Below are 16,084 nucleotides of genomic sequence, written 5' to 3'. Positions count from 1 at the left end.
AGCACACCATCAGTTTTACATTCAGCAAATTATATACTTTGCTTCATTACAATGATTGCGATCCCCTCCAAGTACCAACAGTTAACAGTATTTAACTTTTTTTTTAAAACAGTATTTAACTACCAGCTGTTCCGCGGGAGAAAGATGAGGCTTTCTGCTCCCGTAAAGATTTACAGCCTCGGAAAACCCTGTGCAGGGTCGCTATGAGTCGGAACCACTCAATGGCACTTAACAACAACAACCTTCATTCACTTTATTTTTAATTTTTATTTTTTTGTTGTAAATACACATGTTTGGTGAACGAGGGGACAGAAGGCAGAGAAGGCGCTGTCTACAGCTGATTTAGGCTGGAGGCTGGATGCTACAGAGAGAAAGATAAAGTGACAGTGCAGCATTCTGGGGCTGGTAATACTTGGTTGGTGGGTGAGAGCCCGCAGAGGGCCTTGTGTGGGGCTGGGGAGCCCCGGATACCCTGAGGCTCCCTGGTCCGAGGTTTCTGGGTGACAGTGGTGGAGGCAGCTCGGGGCTCAGCTCACATCACTCAGGGCCTTACGGGCAAACTCAGGCAGCACAAAGGCGTCCCCCGGTGCAAGTCGGAGTTGTAGTATCGCAGCTGCCTCTGCTCCACCTAAGTCTGCGTCAGGGGCTGCACAGGCTCCTGGAAGTTGGTGCTCGAGTTCTGGCTGCACAGCATGAAGCTGGTCTGGCCACTGTGGTAGGTGGGAATGGTGCAGTAGGCCACCACCGGAAAGAGCGATCTGCAGAACTGCCTCATCTCCTTGATGAGGTCCAGGTGCAGCCACTGGCACTCGCCTTGGCAGCAGAGAATGCGGTCCTCCTTGAGGGGGTTCTTCATGAGCTCTCGGCAGGGTCCATGGGGTCTGAGGAGTCAGTGATGATAACATCGAAGGCATCCTGGTTCCGTTTCATGAACTCAAAACCGTCACCCACATGGAGGGTCAGCTTTGAGCTGGAGTAGCCAACAGCCATACTTGGCAGGAACTTCTTAGCGACTTGAATGACATCCTCATCAATTTCACACTGGACCATCAATTTCACACCGGACCACAGCTTCCACGGACGGGTGTTTCACCATTTCCCGCAGGACACCCCCGTCCCCGCCCAATTATCAGCACCTTGCGTGAGCTGGGGTGGCTGCAGAGGGGCAGGTTAGCAATCATTTCTTGATAGGAGAACTCGTCCCTCTCTGTGCACTGGATGACGCCGTCCAATACCAGCACATTGCCTTAGGTTTTACTGCGGAAGACAAGAATGTCCTGGTACCGTGGGCACTGATGGTGCAGCAGCTGCTCCACCTGCAGCGACAAGGCCTGGCCGGGCCACAGGCTGCAGGTCTCGCGAAACCAGCCCTCGCGGATGGCGACCCGGCAGAGGGTGGTAGGGTCGGGCCCCATGGCGGGCAGGCGGCATGGGGTGCGGGCCCCGGGAACTGCAGGCCATGCGGAGCAGCAGCTCAACAGGACCAGCTCTGCCCCACTGCCCGTGCCCTACCTGCATTCACTTTAAGTATTGCTTATTTACCTCTATTGTACTTTAACTTCCTGTATCTCCTGCTACCTTCATCTTTCCTCCTGTTATATATTGCCTGCCCAGTCACCCATGTCAACATGAGTCTACCCTCTTGCCCATGAATAGTTTTCCCTCCCACTCCGCCTGTAACTATCATAGATTGTTTCTTGATCTCATACATTTGTCTTTTTTTGTAATTGACTAATTTCATCCAACGTAATGCCCTCCAGGTTCATCCATCTTGTGAGATGTTTCACAGATTCATCATTGTTGTTGTTGTTAAGTGCCGTCGAGTCGGTTCCAGATTCATCATTATTCTTCAGTATTTCATAGTACTCCATTATGTATATATACCAAAGTTTGTTTAACCATTCTTCTGTTGAGCATTTAGGCTGTCTTCATCTTTTTGATATGTCTCTTATAAACAGCATATTGAGCCTTGGGTCACGGGTATTGAGTCATGGGGTTGTGGGGAGTGGGATGGGTAAGTGGTCATCTACTTGTACATGTTTTTTCTGAGGGTAAATATATTTTCTAAAGGACTATAAATTTGTGTAGTCCTAGTCTAATGCATTGTTCTGAAACTTGTGCATGCATTAAATTCACCTGGAGGCCTTGTTAAGACTGTGGTGGGGTCTGAGGATTTCATTTCTAATGTGTTTCCAGGTGATGCTGACGCTGGTGGTTCAGGAACCAAATGGGTTTTATGATCTATTCTTCTGAATGTTAGGGGTTTTGATATTGCCTTGATTTCTTCATATTGGTTAGTCTTTTCTCCCTCAGCTAGCTTGTTAACTCTGGAAAAGAAGTTCAGTTACTGTAGCTTATATGAGGGGACTTCAGAAAGTTCATGAAAAAATAGAATCGAAAAATAATGGAAAATTTCCACAAATTTTTTGAAGCCCCTTCATATGCATGTATGTATGTACCTACATATATATGTACACACACACATTTACTCCATAGCGACTAGTGTTAGTTGACCACAGAGTAGGTATTAATGAGCTGATTGTGTACCCTTAAAGAGTATTTTTGTAATTTTGATTTTTCCAGTTGTGATTGTAATACATTCTCATTATAAAAATCACCTTAAATAGCACCATCATCGTAGCATACATTTTGACAGATTGGGAGAGGTAGACCTAGAGGAGCTTGAGGGGCTTAGCAAAGCTTAGTTAAGCCCTGAGCAAGTTACTCTTTGATGTGTCAGTGTTCATAAGTATATGAAACTAATAACTAAATAAAATAACTCAAAGAATATTGTATGTTTTGTCTGAAAATTTTAAGAGGCTTCTACTCTTTTATGTACCTTTAGTATTCTTTGGCATCTTTTTAAAAAAAACAAAAACAAAAACATAAAAACCTTTTATTTACCTAAAGGTCTGACAGAATCAACATGTCTGGGGTTGAGGAAGCAGTTCCTGGTAGCCGTGACAGCTATCCTTCTTCAGCAGGTGGTAGCTCTGTATTACGCTTTGGCCAGGTAATTGGTTTCTTTAATATCTGAAAAAAGTGAAGTTAAATGAGACACTGTCTGAGGGAGAGCATCTTCTTGCATGAGTGTAAGGAAGGTATTGTAATGGGGCTTTCCTTTATCTGTACTACTAGAGGGTCTTTGATGAACTCTAAAAAGCTCTGCTGGCACTGTAGATTAAACACAGGTCAGCAGTTCAAACTCACCAGCTGCTCTGTGGGAGAAAGCTGAGGCTATCTGTTCCCATAAAGATTCACAGCTTTGGAAACCTTGTAAGGGTTGCTATGTGGCAGAATTGACTAGATGGCAGTGAGTTTGGCTTTTTTCTGGTTTTGATGAACTCTGAGGGCATTTTGGAATTTTAACTTTATAAGACTAATAGTTCAGGGGATTAAATTTTGGGTTGAATTTGAATTAATTTTTGATAGATAACATGCTCATATGAATTAAAATTTAAAAGAAAAGAAAATATGTGAAAAGTCTCCCTACCTTCCTATTACTCCTGTCCATGTGCCACTCAGTTTCTTTCTTCAGTGCATTCAAAGTTATGGTATCTTTGTAGAGATAGTCTGTGCATAAAAAGATATTGCTTTAACCACTCAAACTCTGTCTTAAGTAGAGATTTGTTTGTGAGTATTCATTGCATTTAAATAGGGAAAGAGGAAAACTGCCACGGAAACAAGAATGAAAACAACATGTAGTAGTGTATAGCTATGTGAAGGTGTTGATTTGGAGAAGAAAGTATAAAACTTTCGACAGGATAAATAGGAGCAAGACTTCCACTCATATATCCCCTTCCCATTTTTCCTTTCCCATGTAAATGTCACAAAGAGAATCTGAAGCTGAAACTCTTCTAACTTGAGAAAGTTTTGTAAGGATGGTAGTAGCATCTAAGGCAGTGGTCCTAAAAATGCATTCCAGGAGCCTCTGGGGATCCTTAAGACCCTTTTAGAGTCCTTGAGGTCAAAACAATTTTATTATAATCTAGAAATACTTTTTGTGTTCTCATATTATCTCACAAGGATATGGTGGAGTTTTTCAGAGGCTGCACAACTGTGTATCATTGTTCTGATGGCTGATGGAGTATGTGATTTAAACAGTTCTTAGTTTCACTTTCTCATAGGTACATACTGGTAAATATAACACATTATCAATCAAAGCTCTTTGGGTCCTCAATAAAAGTTGGAAGAATCACTGATAGAAGGAATTGTTGTTGTTGTTATGTGCCGTGAAGTCTGTTCTGACTCATAGCGACCCTGTACAGAGTTTCCGAGGCTGTAAATTTTTACGGGAGCAGAAAGCCTCATCTTTCTCCCATGGAACAGCTGGTAGTTTCGAACTGCTGACCTTGTGGTTCGCAGCCCGATTCATAACCACTACGCTACTAGAGCTCCTTGATATAAGGCGTAGTGGAAATTTAATATTTTCTTTCTGGATTATAGTGCCAGTACACAGCAGAAGAGTACCAGGCCATCCAGAATGCCCTGAGGCAGCGGCTCGGCCCAGAGTATATTAGCAGTCGCATGGCTGGAGGAGGCCAGAAGGTAGGCAAGTTTACATGCTTAGGGAGAGGGCAACCTATAGCAGAGTACTCACCTGGTCTTTCTGATTATCTCTGGGTCCTCTGGGATTCAGAAGGTGTTTTGTTCACTGTTCCTGGGTGTTTCCTAGAGCCCAGTCCCTTGGGGAGGGGAGGATGGGTTCCATTCTTCCTTGTCATCTGAACTGGCTCATGCATTGCTTTGAGACCTGTCACTCTAGGAGTTTTATACCCTCTTTTAAAAAATTTGTCTTTTGCATCTAATTTAATTTCAGGGTCAGCATTTTGGAAATTGTATTATGCTAGGTGAATGGATAGCTTTCCCTTTGGTTCTTGTCTCTCCCACAAGGCAGACCATTAGTTTGGTGGGCTTCTTCAGAAGGTCTTTGAAATAAGTTCATTGGGAATTTCTTGAGAATGTTTTAGGGCAGTTTTGCCAAAAAATCAGATGAGGAATAAATTATATAAATTTTGAGCCACATCTAAATGCAACTTGCAATTTTATTGTAACCTTTGTTCTTTAACTTTTCCCCCAGGTATGTTACATTGAGGGTCATAGAGTAATTAATCTGGCCAATGAGATGTTTGGTTACAATGGCTGGGCACACTCTGTTACACAGCAGAATGTGGGTGAGTATGCTTCTTGGCATTGATAACATCTTCAGTCCCCTTCGTTGGTGTTGTCTAGTTTCTGACAGTAGTGGTTTGCGGGTGAGGGTGTAGGTAGGTATGTTTGGTTGCCAGCAGGAGTCCAGGTGAGGCACAGGGATCAGAACCTTCTTCATCCTCTTCTCTTTTCCACTCCTAGATTTTGTTGACCTCAACAATGGCAAGTTCTACGTAGGAGTCTGTGCATTTGTAAAGGTCCAGTTGAAGGTAAGGGAGATGGAGTAGACCTGCTGCCTGGAAAGGCTATGCAAGTGGTGGAGGGAGTGAGTAGGTAGGAGGGCTCCTGCCTGCGGCACAACCAAGCTAGAAAGCTAGCTCCTCCCACCACAGGTCTGCCTGGATGTGTATCTCAGCCAGTGTTCCCTAACATGGTGGAGCTCAAACAATTTTGTTCATGTGTTCGCTATAAGAATTTTGGAAAACTCTCTCTTTTCCATGAACATTTTCAAGTTGACTTTAAAAAATTTCACCCTAAATGTAAGTAGTGGCAAAGATTTTATCTTTTGGCATAGTATAAAATTTGAAATAAAATAAATTGGTGACATCTCTTAAATGTACCAGTGGAATGTGAATACCAAAGGGAATTAAATACTGTCATCCATATAAGAAAAGAAATGAGCAAGCTATACTTTAGTGGTCAGGAATTTACATGTTGTTTACTTTGTTTGAACTCATATTTCTATTTCACTTTCCCCTCAACTTTTATCCTAATACATTTGGTTCTGAGTGAACATCTTTGATTGATACCTTATCAAACTTCTTTGCCTTTATGTGTGAGTGAATGTGTGTATAAACATATATTTGTTTTTTGAGATTTCCAGTGACCTTAGGCTCTAAATATTTTAAATATTCTTCTGGGTTGAATTATTATTAGAGTTCTGATTAACACACTTGATCAGATAATTATGCTTATGTTGAAAATACAACATAATTATATAAAAAATTTGTTAATTATTTTAAAAAGTTTTATGGAGAATGCATTTGTGAATGGTGCTGGATTTTTTGTTTGTTTTTCGTCTTATTTCATAGCCACAGTTGAACCTTGCACAGTAACTCTATTTTGACTTCTTATTTTCATAAATAATACTGAAAACCTTTGTTCATGTAAGTAACTAGCTGAGGATAGAAAGTTTTGCTACCACAGTGTCACCCATTTCTGTGACTACTTTGAGTTTTATTCCATAAATCATATTGTGCTGTAATAAAAAAATATTATTTATTTGTCAAGTTGATGAGCTCTGCCCTCACTTTTGGTGAAAGCCAAGAAATGGACTTGCAAAAGGATTTGCTATTCAGTCTTAGATGTGATAGCTCACATTATGCCTTTGTTTGGTGTCCCAGAGGTGTCATACTTGAGGATTGTTGTTGTTCAGTGCCGTTGAGTTGGTTCCAACTCATAGCGACCCTGTATAGGGTTTCTGAGGAGTGGCTGGTGAGTTTGAACTGCTGATCTTGTGGCTCAAACTGGCCTGTGGTCTAGTGCCTATCCTAAAGCATCACACCGGGACTCTATACTTAATCCCTTGACACAAGCACATTTCTAGGCAGATCAGGGCTAGAAGCAGTACGTAGGAAGTTGCTGTTCCCGAGACTGATTTCCTGACAGCTACCTGTGCCCATGTACTCTTTAGCCAGGGTCCTGGGGCATACTTATAACCTTGTTTGAACACTACTACTCAAGGAGCTCTGATAGCATAGTGGTTACGAATCGGGCTGTTATCCTCAGGGTTTGCAGTTTGAAACTACCAGCTGTTCCGCGGGAGAAAGAGGCTTTCTGCTCTCATAAAGATTTACAGCCTCGGAAACCCAGTACAGGTGTCACTGAGTCGGAACCAACTCCACGGCACATAACAACTTAAGGAGCCTATGGAGCTAGGGACTCAGGGCAGCTTCTCATGTTAGAAGTTTAACTCCTTTCCTTCCCCTAGGATGGCTCTTATCATGAAGATGTGGGTTACGGTGTTAGTGAGGGCCTCAAGTCAAAGGCCTTATCCTTGGAGAAGGCAAGGAAGGAGGCAGTAACAGATGGGTTGAAGCGAGCACTCAGGTAAGCAAAAAGAGTTGCAGTTTCTCTTGCTTCATTTCAGCTTTTGTTTTTCAAAGCAGTGTTTTTGGAAACGGGGTCACATTTATTTGAAACAAACATCAAAATTGTGTTTAAAAAAAGCAGTGTCATTCTCATTCTAGTCTCAGGCTTGTCTGTTTCCCTTTTGTATTTTCCCCGTATTTCTTTGTGCTTAGCTCTTCCTGTTTTAGGTGGTAGAATATTATATTTTCTATTCTGTCACTTCTTTTTGCTTGTGTGTGTATTTTTTTTTTTTTTCCACCTAGTAACAGACCGTGGAGACCTTTCCTTTTAAGTACCTGGATAGCTCCCTTGTTCTCTGTAACACACCTAAAGAGCTCTTCATTGTGTATAGGTAACGGTTTACTAGAGTAGGAATTTTAACCATTTTTGTGGGCCATAAAGCCAATTCAGAATTGAAGTGAATTGAACTGCAAGGTTGGAAGTTCAAGCTCACCAGTCGCTCCTCGGAAACCCTATACAAGGTCACTATGGGTTGGAACTGACTTGACAGCACTTAACAACAACAATAACATGAGGGTATATGAAAAACAATTGCTATTAACGTTCCAATTTATACATGCATGGGTTTATTCTAACAAAACATGTTTAAACATGTCTCTGCAATCAGTGGATGGCTGCAGACACGTTCTCTCATCAGGGTGCCTTTTAAAAAAAAGTTCCAATCAAAACAGTGGCTTCCTAGAGGATCTGCTGAGCCAGTTAAATTTCAGGCAGAGTGGTCAAAAGGTTATGGTGACTGTTTTTTGAGATGCCAAGGGGTAAACTTGATAGATTTTCTTGAAGGACACAGGACAATTATGAGAGTTTGTTATAAAAATGTTTAAAAATATTGACAACTACATTGGTGAGGAAAAGGCTAGCAAAGTTGTGTTGAGGAATTTCTTTGTTTTATGACAGTCTACCTGCTCATTCTTTGAAGGCACCAAGGGCTGTCCTACAAGAATTTTATTGGGAAATTCTTAGCCCTTATCTTGCCCCTTTCAGATTTCTTTTTGTTCCTGAAACTAAAAGAACCTTGAAAATGAACATGATTTGAGCCCCTCAAAGATAACCAAATTGTTTTTGTTGTGAAGTACTGTTGTGTCAGTTTCAACTCACAGTGACACCATATAGGGTTTCCAAGGAGCAACTGGTGGGTTTGAACTGTCAACCTTGTGGTTAGCAGTCTAGTGCTTATTTACTACCGTGCCAGATGGGGAAGGATTAGAGAGATGGGAAACACTGCCTTCAGAAACGTATAGCCTTAGATGGAGGATCTACTGAGAAACAATAGCTTTGCATTTTGATATTTTGTTTAATAAAGGTTCTTATGATTCTGTAGCAATACTTTTGACTTACCCACTTACATGTTATAAACATGCACTACAATTTGCATTATCATATCCAATGGGAGGGATTCCATATGCCCCAAGTAAAGAAATTTGGTCGTGAAAGAGTGAGCCCGTAAGTGTATAACTCATTCTTAACTGGGAATTATAGCAGACCTTGGAAAAGAATACTGCTCTGGAATGTGTTCTACATCAGAAGATAGCTAGTGGGATTTTTGAATCCCTATTTAGTCTTTTCATGCTCATTGCCTTTCTTTGAGGGCAGGGGGTTTTGTCTGTGATACTTACTGCCGTATGCTCCACACCCGGGCTGGAACATGGCAGATGCTCAGTAAACATTCACCGAGGGTGAATGTCCATTTCCTCTTCTGTAGTTGAGAAGCAAGTTGTACAAAGGTTGTGACTCTGCTCTTTGAGATTCAAAAGTAACGACTCTCAATCCTGTTTTCACTTTTTTCCTTACCCTTAGGAGTTTTGGGAATGCACTTGGAAATTGTATTCTGGACAAAGACTATCTGAGATCACTAAATAAGCTTCCACGCCAGGTATGCTGGAAATAGATGAATAGAGAAAAGATGATCTGACTCCCACGTGTCATGGGTTGTTTATTTGTAGGGGAGGGACTAAGGGGAAGGGGAAGAACAGAGGACGCAGCTATTTAGAAGGCCAGGAAAGTGACCTCTCTGAATGTTAGAGCTAGCAGGAACCAACTCTCTTATTTTACATATGTAGAAATTGAGGCTGAGAAAAGTGATGTCACTGTCTCAGACACAGAACACTGAGATGTCTGTGAAACCTGTCCAAAAGCCCTCCCTAGCAGCCTGTGAGTTCTTAGAAACACTCAGAACCTCACCTGTTCAAACCTTGTTTTTCAGACTTTTAGCTCTTATGTCTTTTAACCTTTAGCTCTCGTTGGTGTCTGCCTGCGCTCTCACATGTTCTGAGCATCTGCGTTTGGAGAGTTTAGCATCCCTGGGCTCCGTCAAGCTCTGTAGTGCTCGGCTGCCCACTGGAGAGGAGAGTATCATTCTTGGAGATGCCTGCAGTTCTGCTGCCTGGTACTGCACCCCCATCTCTAACTGAGGGATTCATTTTCTTGTGAAATCCTAAGTAGGGATGTGTACCAATTGCATCAGTCAAGGTCCATGTTTTCCTTTTTGTTGAGCTTTCAGAATGCATTACAGCATATACACAGAAGGCTGCAGAGATCCTAACAGCACAGCCTGAAGAACTGTCATAAGTGAACATAGCTGTTTGCCTCCCAGATAAGGAAACATTACCATACCCTAGAGGCCCACATCCATTCACCATCCTGCATTTTTCTAAAGTGACAATTACCTTCTCTATTCTGACTTTTAGCCTATTTTTCTTATTTCTTACCTTTATATAAATGGAACTGTACAGTTTGTACTTTAACACATTGAAGTATTAGAAAGCACTTACAGGCATGCCGATGTGTGCACATATCATAAATGTTCAGCTTGATGAATTTTAAATCCTATCACAGTCATGTAACCAGTATCTGGACCAAGACTCAGAACATTTCAGCATCTCAGAAGTCTCCATGTGTCTCTTAGCCACTAGTCTCCCCCACCAGTACTGAGAAAAATCACTTCAAACAACGTAGATTAGTTCTTTTGTGTTTGGCTTTGAGTCAGCATGTTTGTGAGATTCACATTTTCTACAGCATTTTCATTGCTGTATAATTTTCTATTGCATATTTTATGTTGTTGTTGTTAGGTGCCATCGAGTTGGTGCCGACCCATAGTGACCTTATGTACAGCAGAATGAAACACTGCCCAATCCTGGGCCAACCTCACTACTGTTGCCACACTTGAGTCCATCCACGCTGCCACTTGGCCAATACATCTCATTGGGGGTCTTCCTCTTTTTCTCTGGCCCTCCACCTTACCAAACATGATATCCTTCTTCAGCGACTGGTCCCTCATGACAATATGTCCAAAGTATGAGAGACGAAGTTTGGCCATCTTGGCCTCCAAGGAGCACCCTGCCTGTGCTTCTTCCAAAACAGGTCTATTGGTTCTTTTGGCAGCTCATGGCACTTTCAATATTCTCCTCCAACACCGTAACTCAAAAGCATCAATTTTTCTACAGTCTTCCTTATTCACTGTCCAGCTTTCACATGCACATGAGGTTATTGAAAACACCTTGGCTTAGGTCAGGTGCACCTTAGTCCTCAAGCTGACATCTTTGCTCTTTAACACTTTAAAAAGGTCTTGTGCAGCAGATTTGCCTAATGCAGTATGTCGTTTGATTTCTTGACTGCTGCTTCCATGAGTGTTGATAATTGATCCAAGAAGAATGAAGTCCTTGACAACTTCAATCTTTTCTCCATTGATAAGAATGTTGTTTATTGGTCCAGTGGTGAGGATTTTTGTTTTCTTTACGGAGATGTAATCCATACCAAAGGCTATGCTCTTTGATCTTCATTAATAAATGTTTTAAGTCCTCTTCACTTTCAGCAAGCAAGGTTGTATCATCTGCATATTGTAGGTTGTTAATGAGTCTTCCTCCAATCCTGATGCCACTTATCATAGTCTATACGTTACTTTATTTTTCTGTTCTTTGTTGTTGTTATGTGCCATTGAGTTGGTTCCAACTTATCGTGACCTTGTATATGGTTTCCAAGGAGAGGCTGGTAGGTTTGAACCTCTGACCTTGCAGTTAGCAGTCTAATTATTTTTTTCCCTTCAGCCTTTGGCTGTTTTGAGTAGGGTTGCTATTACCATGGAGTTCTGGTGTGGTGCTGCAGGATAAAGCACTGGACCACAAGGTCAGTCTGAACCACAAGATTGGCAGTTCAAACTCATCAGCTACTCCTGGGGAACCCTATACAGAGTTGCTATAAGTCTGAACTGACTGGCTGGTACTTAACAATAGTCACAGCAAGCTTATTAACATCGGTACATGTGTCTTATCTTGGGAATTATGTAGGTGTAAGGAGCTGTGGTGATTCTGTGGGTTAGGTGTTGGGCTGTTAACTGCAGCCTCTCCATGGGGAAAAGATGAAGCTGCCTGTTCCTGTAAATATTTATAGTATTGGAAACCCTGTGAAACCCTCGGTTGCTATGAGCTGGACTTGACTTGATGGCAGTGTGTGTGGATTTGGGTCTTAATATGGTCATAGTGTGGTATTGTAGGATAATGCATTGGACTGTGGGGTCTCTTTGAACCGCAAAGTCGGCAGTTCAAACTCATCAGCCACACTCCTCAGAAACCCTATACAGGGTTGCTATGAATTGGAACCGACTTGGTGGCACTTAACAAAATGACATAGGTTTAGTAGACTCCCCAGTTTTTCAATGTGTTTGTACTTCCATATTGCAGTGTGCAAGAGCTCTGATTATTCCATATCTTTCACAGCTCTTGACTTAGAGACTCAAGTTCTGTTTCTTTTTAACCTGTTTATTTTTCAGTGTAGATAAAATACCTACACTATAATTTCCAGGTTATCTTTATCAAAATTTAGTCACCTCAGTCACTCATATTCACACAGTTAATTCTACCAGCATTAATATTATGAATTGAGGAAGAAATCCTCCCAGTAAGAAGGATCTGGGTTTCTTCACTGCTCATGGCCTGGAAGTAAAATCATTTGCCATATGCCATGAAGTACACAGTTCCTACATTTCTCACTTGGTGTAATGTAGGAACCATCCCAAATCAGGGGGCCCCTGTAGCTTTAGCTGGCAGCCTGAGTCACTACTTTCCAAGTTTTCTTCTTCCTGTCATTTGAAGGATACTTGTGCCATAGCATTCCTGAGACTTCTTCAGTGATGAGTGTTGTATTTGCAGGGCGTAGAAGGTGTAGAGATGGTATAAAGAGCTTGCTGTCATCCAGCTGATTCTGACTAATAGTGACCCTTTATAGGATTTCCGAGGCAGTAAATGTGTACAGAAGCAGAAAGCCTCATCTTTTTCCCATGAAGTGGTTGGTGGGTTTGACCTGCCAACCTTGTGGTTAGCAGTCTAGTGCTTATCGTAAAGCTCCTTAGATATGGAATAGGCCTCCCAGAGACTATACCCGATCATTTCCATGGGGAAAAAAGGATAAGAAGGAGACAGCATCTAGCTTCTAAGGAAAAATTCAAGTTATATTTCATAGACCATTTACCCTGAATCAAAACCAAAGGAGGATTGCTTTGTCACAATACAGTAGGCTATAAGTAGTAAATAAAATGGTTTTACTTCGCATGTATTTAACAGTGTAACTTGGGAGTTGTGGATCCTTTGTTTTGGCTTTTTAGGACCCAGAAATGATGAATAGAGGATTGTCAATTGCCATTTTCTAGGGATTGAGAATCTAGATCTGTAAGAGGAAAAGAAAGGAAGGGGAAGAGCAGTTGGAGGAAGTTTTTTTTTTTCCTTTTTCTCTTTTTTTTTGTTAGTTGCCTCCTGAAGTGGATTTAACCAAAGCAAAGAGACAAGATTTTGAACCATCTGTGGAACAAGCAAGATATAGCAGTTGCCGACGGAACATGGCTCTGGTACCCCACGAGCCTCGGGTGGTGACCTCCCCTTGCAGACCAGGCCACTCAGACGATCCCCACATTGTGATACATGGGGATAAGGATAGCACCTCCCGGTAGGGGCCTAAGTTCTCTCTCTGTTCTCTTCCACCCCTTCTCCTGTGCTCCAGGTTCCCTTCAACCTTCAGAACCAGCAAGTGGGTCTATATACTCCCTCAGGAACTTATTCCTACCTTGTGTCTCTTCTGGCACAGAAGTGTGAACTCATCTGCTGTGGAGAGTGATGCCACGCACCAGCGGAAGCGCCGACAAAAACAGCTGCAACAGCAGTTTCGGGAGCAAATGGAGAAACAGCAGCAAGGTTCAATATCTTCTCTCTTCACTGAAAAGTGAGGGTGTGTGAGATGGAAAGAGGCCTGGGGAGGTACATTCTGAAGGTGGAAGGTTGGTGGATGGGGTCACCTGCTTATCTGTTAGTAACAGTGTGACTGGGTCCAAACCAGACTCCACTAGGATTTCATGGATTACACACAGGATAGAAGAGTAACTATCCTGTCACAATTTTCCCCATTACTTAAGATACTGATCTTTTATTGGGGAGGACATTCATATAATAGTCTAGAATGAAAGAGTTTCAGGCTATAGACTTTTTTGCTTCAGATACTATGGCTATTGCTGCTTTTTTTTAGTTCTTTGTTGTAAAATGCTTTCTAGTCAGTTCCAAGGAGTGGCTTGCAGTTAACAGCCCAGGTCTTATCCTATAGCACCATATATGTTGTTGTTAAGTGCTGTCGAGTCAATTTCAACTCATAGCGACCCTTATAGGGTTTCCAAGAAGCAACTGGTGAACTTGAACTGCCAACCTTGCAGTTCAAATAGCTTTGCAGTCTGGCACAGTAACCCCCAACGCCACAGCATTGTATATAGCTATCTTTAAATATATGTAAAGTACAATTGTGTTTGGAGAGAACAGGAGCTTTTGGCAGATTATTTGCCCTTATCAGTGGGGATATGAGATACCTAATTTAGCAAGGCAGTCCTAGTGTGGCGTTGTAGGATAAGCTATAGACTATTCAAGCCCACCAGCCACTCCTCAGAAACCCTATGCAGGGTCATTGTGATTTCAGATAGACTCAATGGCACTTTACAACAACACATTTTTTTTTTTGGTCTTGCCCAGAGAATAGAAATAAAAATGGGACTTATTTAGCACAACTGAGCATTTGCCCAGCTTTCCCCAAGAATTAAGAAGATTCAAGGACTTGCTTCATTTATATTCTCAGCACTGTCAGATTGAAACTAATGTGGGAAAAACAGACTTTTCCTCATCATTTATCAGACAAGTAGAGCCATTGTTTTTATTCAATGTGAAATATATACATCTTTTATCACATTGGTGAGAAAAGGCTCTTGTAACTAGTTGACTGAATCTATTAAATTACATTTAGTTAACATGATTCTGTGATTTGTCCTCTTTCATATGAACTGTAGCAGAGCTGCCGGCTCCTCCGAGGCATAGCACTCCTGTGACTGCTGTTCCAGAACTATTCACAGAGAAAGACTCCCTTGTAGGTCAGTAGAGACCAACAGAATGATTGAAATATTAATCAGTAAAAACCTATGAAATCTTTTTAAGTTACTGTGCTGTATATTTTTGGTAGTCACTGAATACATATGAAAAGTAGCATAAAAATCCCAATGTGATCTGTTTTATAGAGGCCCATAAAGTTGAGAAAAGTGGGAAAGGAAGACCCAGAGTAGACTTAAAGTAGTGATAGCACATCTTCTGCTCCTAACTGAGGGAAGCTTCAGTGTACCTTTAGGGAAAAAGGAGAGAGAAATTTGAAAAATTATTAAGATGCCCAAAGCATGGAATTCATGACCAAATTTTCTGTTGCTCTATGTACAAACTCTTTTCTATTTGCTGATATTGCATCTTTCTGTGATCTCTCTCTTTATAGACAATCTTGAAATGTGGGATCTGACTCCAGATTTAGATGACATTATCAAGCTACTGCCTAAACCAGAACCACTTGAGACACTTGCCACACCAGCACCGAACAACCACGTGGTTACCCGGAACAAAACTCCAGAAGGACTTTGCCACCAGAAGCCACAATCAAAATCTGGACCCTGGCATCCCCAAGCACACATTGCTAACCAACATCTAACAGGTAGCAGAGAGGAAAGTGGTTAGGAACAGAAATTGAAGGGTGACCCTGGGTTTAATTCTGTAATTTTAAAGGAGTGACTTTCATTTTTTAGTAGCTGGAATCATTCCAAGGAACTAAGCAGCATTTAAATGGAAGATAACTGAGAGTCAGAACTGCAGATGCAATTCTTTTAGCCCTTTGTTGTAGCAGGAAGCCTATGCATGTCCTGACATTAAGAGCTTTCTCTACTAAAAGCACTACTGTAACCTAGTGTTAAGAATTAACAGAGGGATCTGCCCTTCCCATAATAGTAACTTATTTCTGGATTCCTAGTCTTTAGTTTTGAAAGTTAACTAATCCAAACCAGAAATTACTTTAGTCCTTATTTTAAGATCGTGACAGCTATATTCTAATCCCTTTACCCTCCACAGGAGACTGTGATTCTTATAGGAAGAACCAGGACATGAAGAAAAGAAAATTGGATCCAACTTAGCTGAGATTCAAATCATGTCATTGGACTCTGTCATAAAGGGATTTTGGAAACCTACTTTTTCATCATTCCTAGGGAATGAGCTTTATTTCCAAAGATTTACCTCAGTTCTGAACTTTCCAGAGGAAAAGTGACTACTGGAGCCCATGGCAGATAAAAACTGAATAATTGCAGAGAACACACTTAATCCTTGGCTCTTGAGGCTTCTTACTATTTATTCCTATTGCTGTTAATAAAGATAGAAATTTTAGGAGTCATTAATGGCTGCCTGTTCTCAAGCAATATAGGCCAGACTAATAAAGCACCAACTTTAACAATTTC

The 16,084-nt window shown here is 41.5% G+C and overlaps 1 protein-coding gene and 1 pseudogene across 1 annotated transcript; one reads left to right on the top strand and one right to left on the bottom strand.

The window, feature by feature from the left end:
* Positions 1–527: 527 nt before the first annotated feature.
* On the bottom strand, positions 528–1,415 carry LOC102822949 (annotated as a pseudogene).
* Positions 1,416–2,926: 1,511 nt separating this feature from the next.
* Positions 2,927–15,766, top strand: RAD52 (RAD52 homolog (S. cerevisiae)). Its single transcript, XM_006878255.1, is given in 11 exon segments — positions 2,927–3,013; positions 4,447–4,548; positions 5,081–5,174; positions 5,353–5,420; positions 7,142–7,260; positions 9,100–9,175; positions 13,040–13,236; positions 13,375–13,517; positions 14,612–14,693; positions 15,050–15,294; positions 15,705–15,766. Coding segments are annotated over 11 exon segments (1,275 nt in total).
* Positions 15,767–16,084: the final 318 nt, after the last annotated feature.

Source organism: Chrysochloris asiatica, unplaced genomic scaffold (genome assembly GCF_000296735.1).
Source record: "Chrysochloris asiatica unplaced genomic scaffold, ChrAsi1.0 scaffold00050, whole genome shotgun sequence".
NCBI classification, from domain to species: Eukaryota; Metazoa; Chordata; class Mammalia; order Afrosoricida; family Chrysochloridae; genus Chrysochloris; species Chrysochloris asiatica.
The sequence above is the reverse complement of the archived record's forward strand: the minus strand, read 5'-3'. Positions and strand labels throughout refer to the sequence as shown.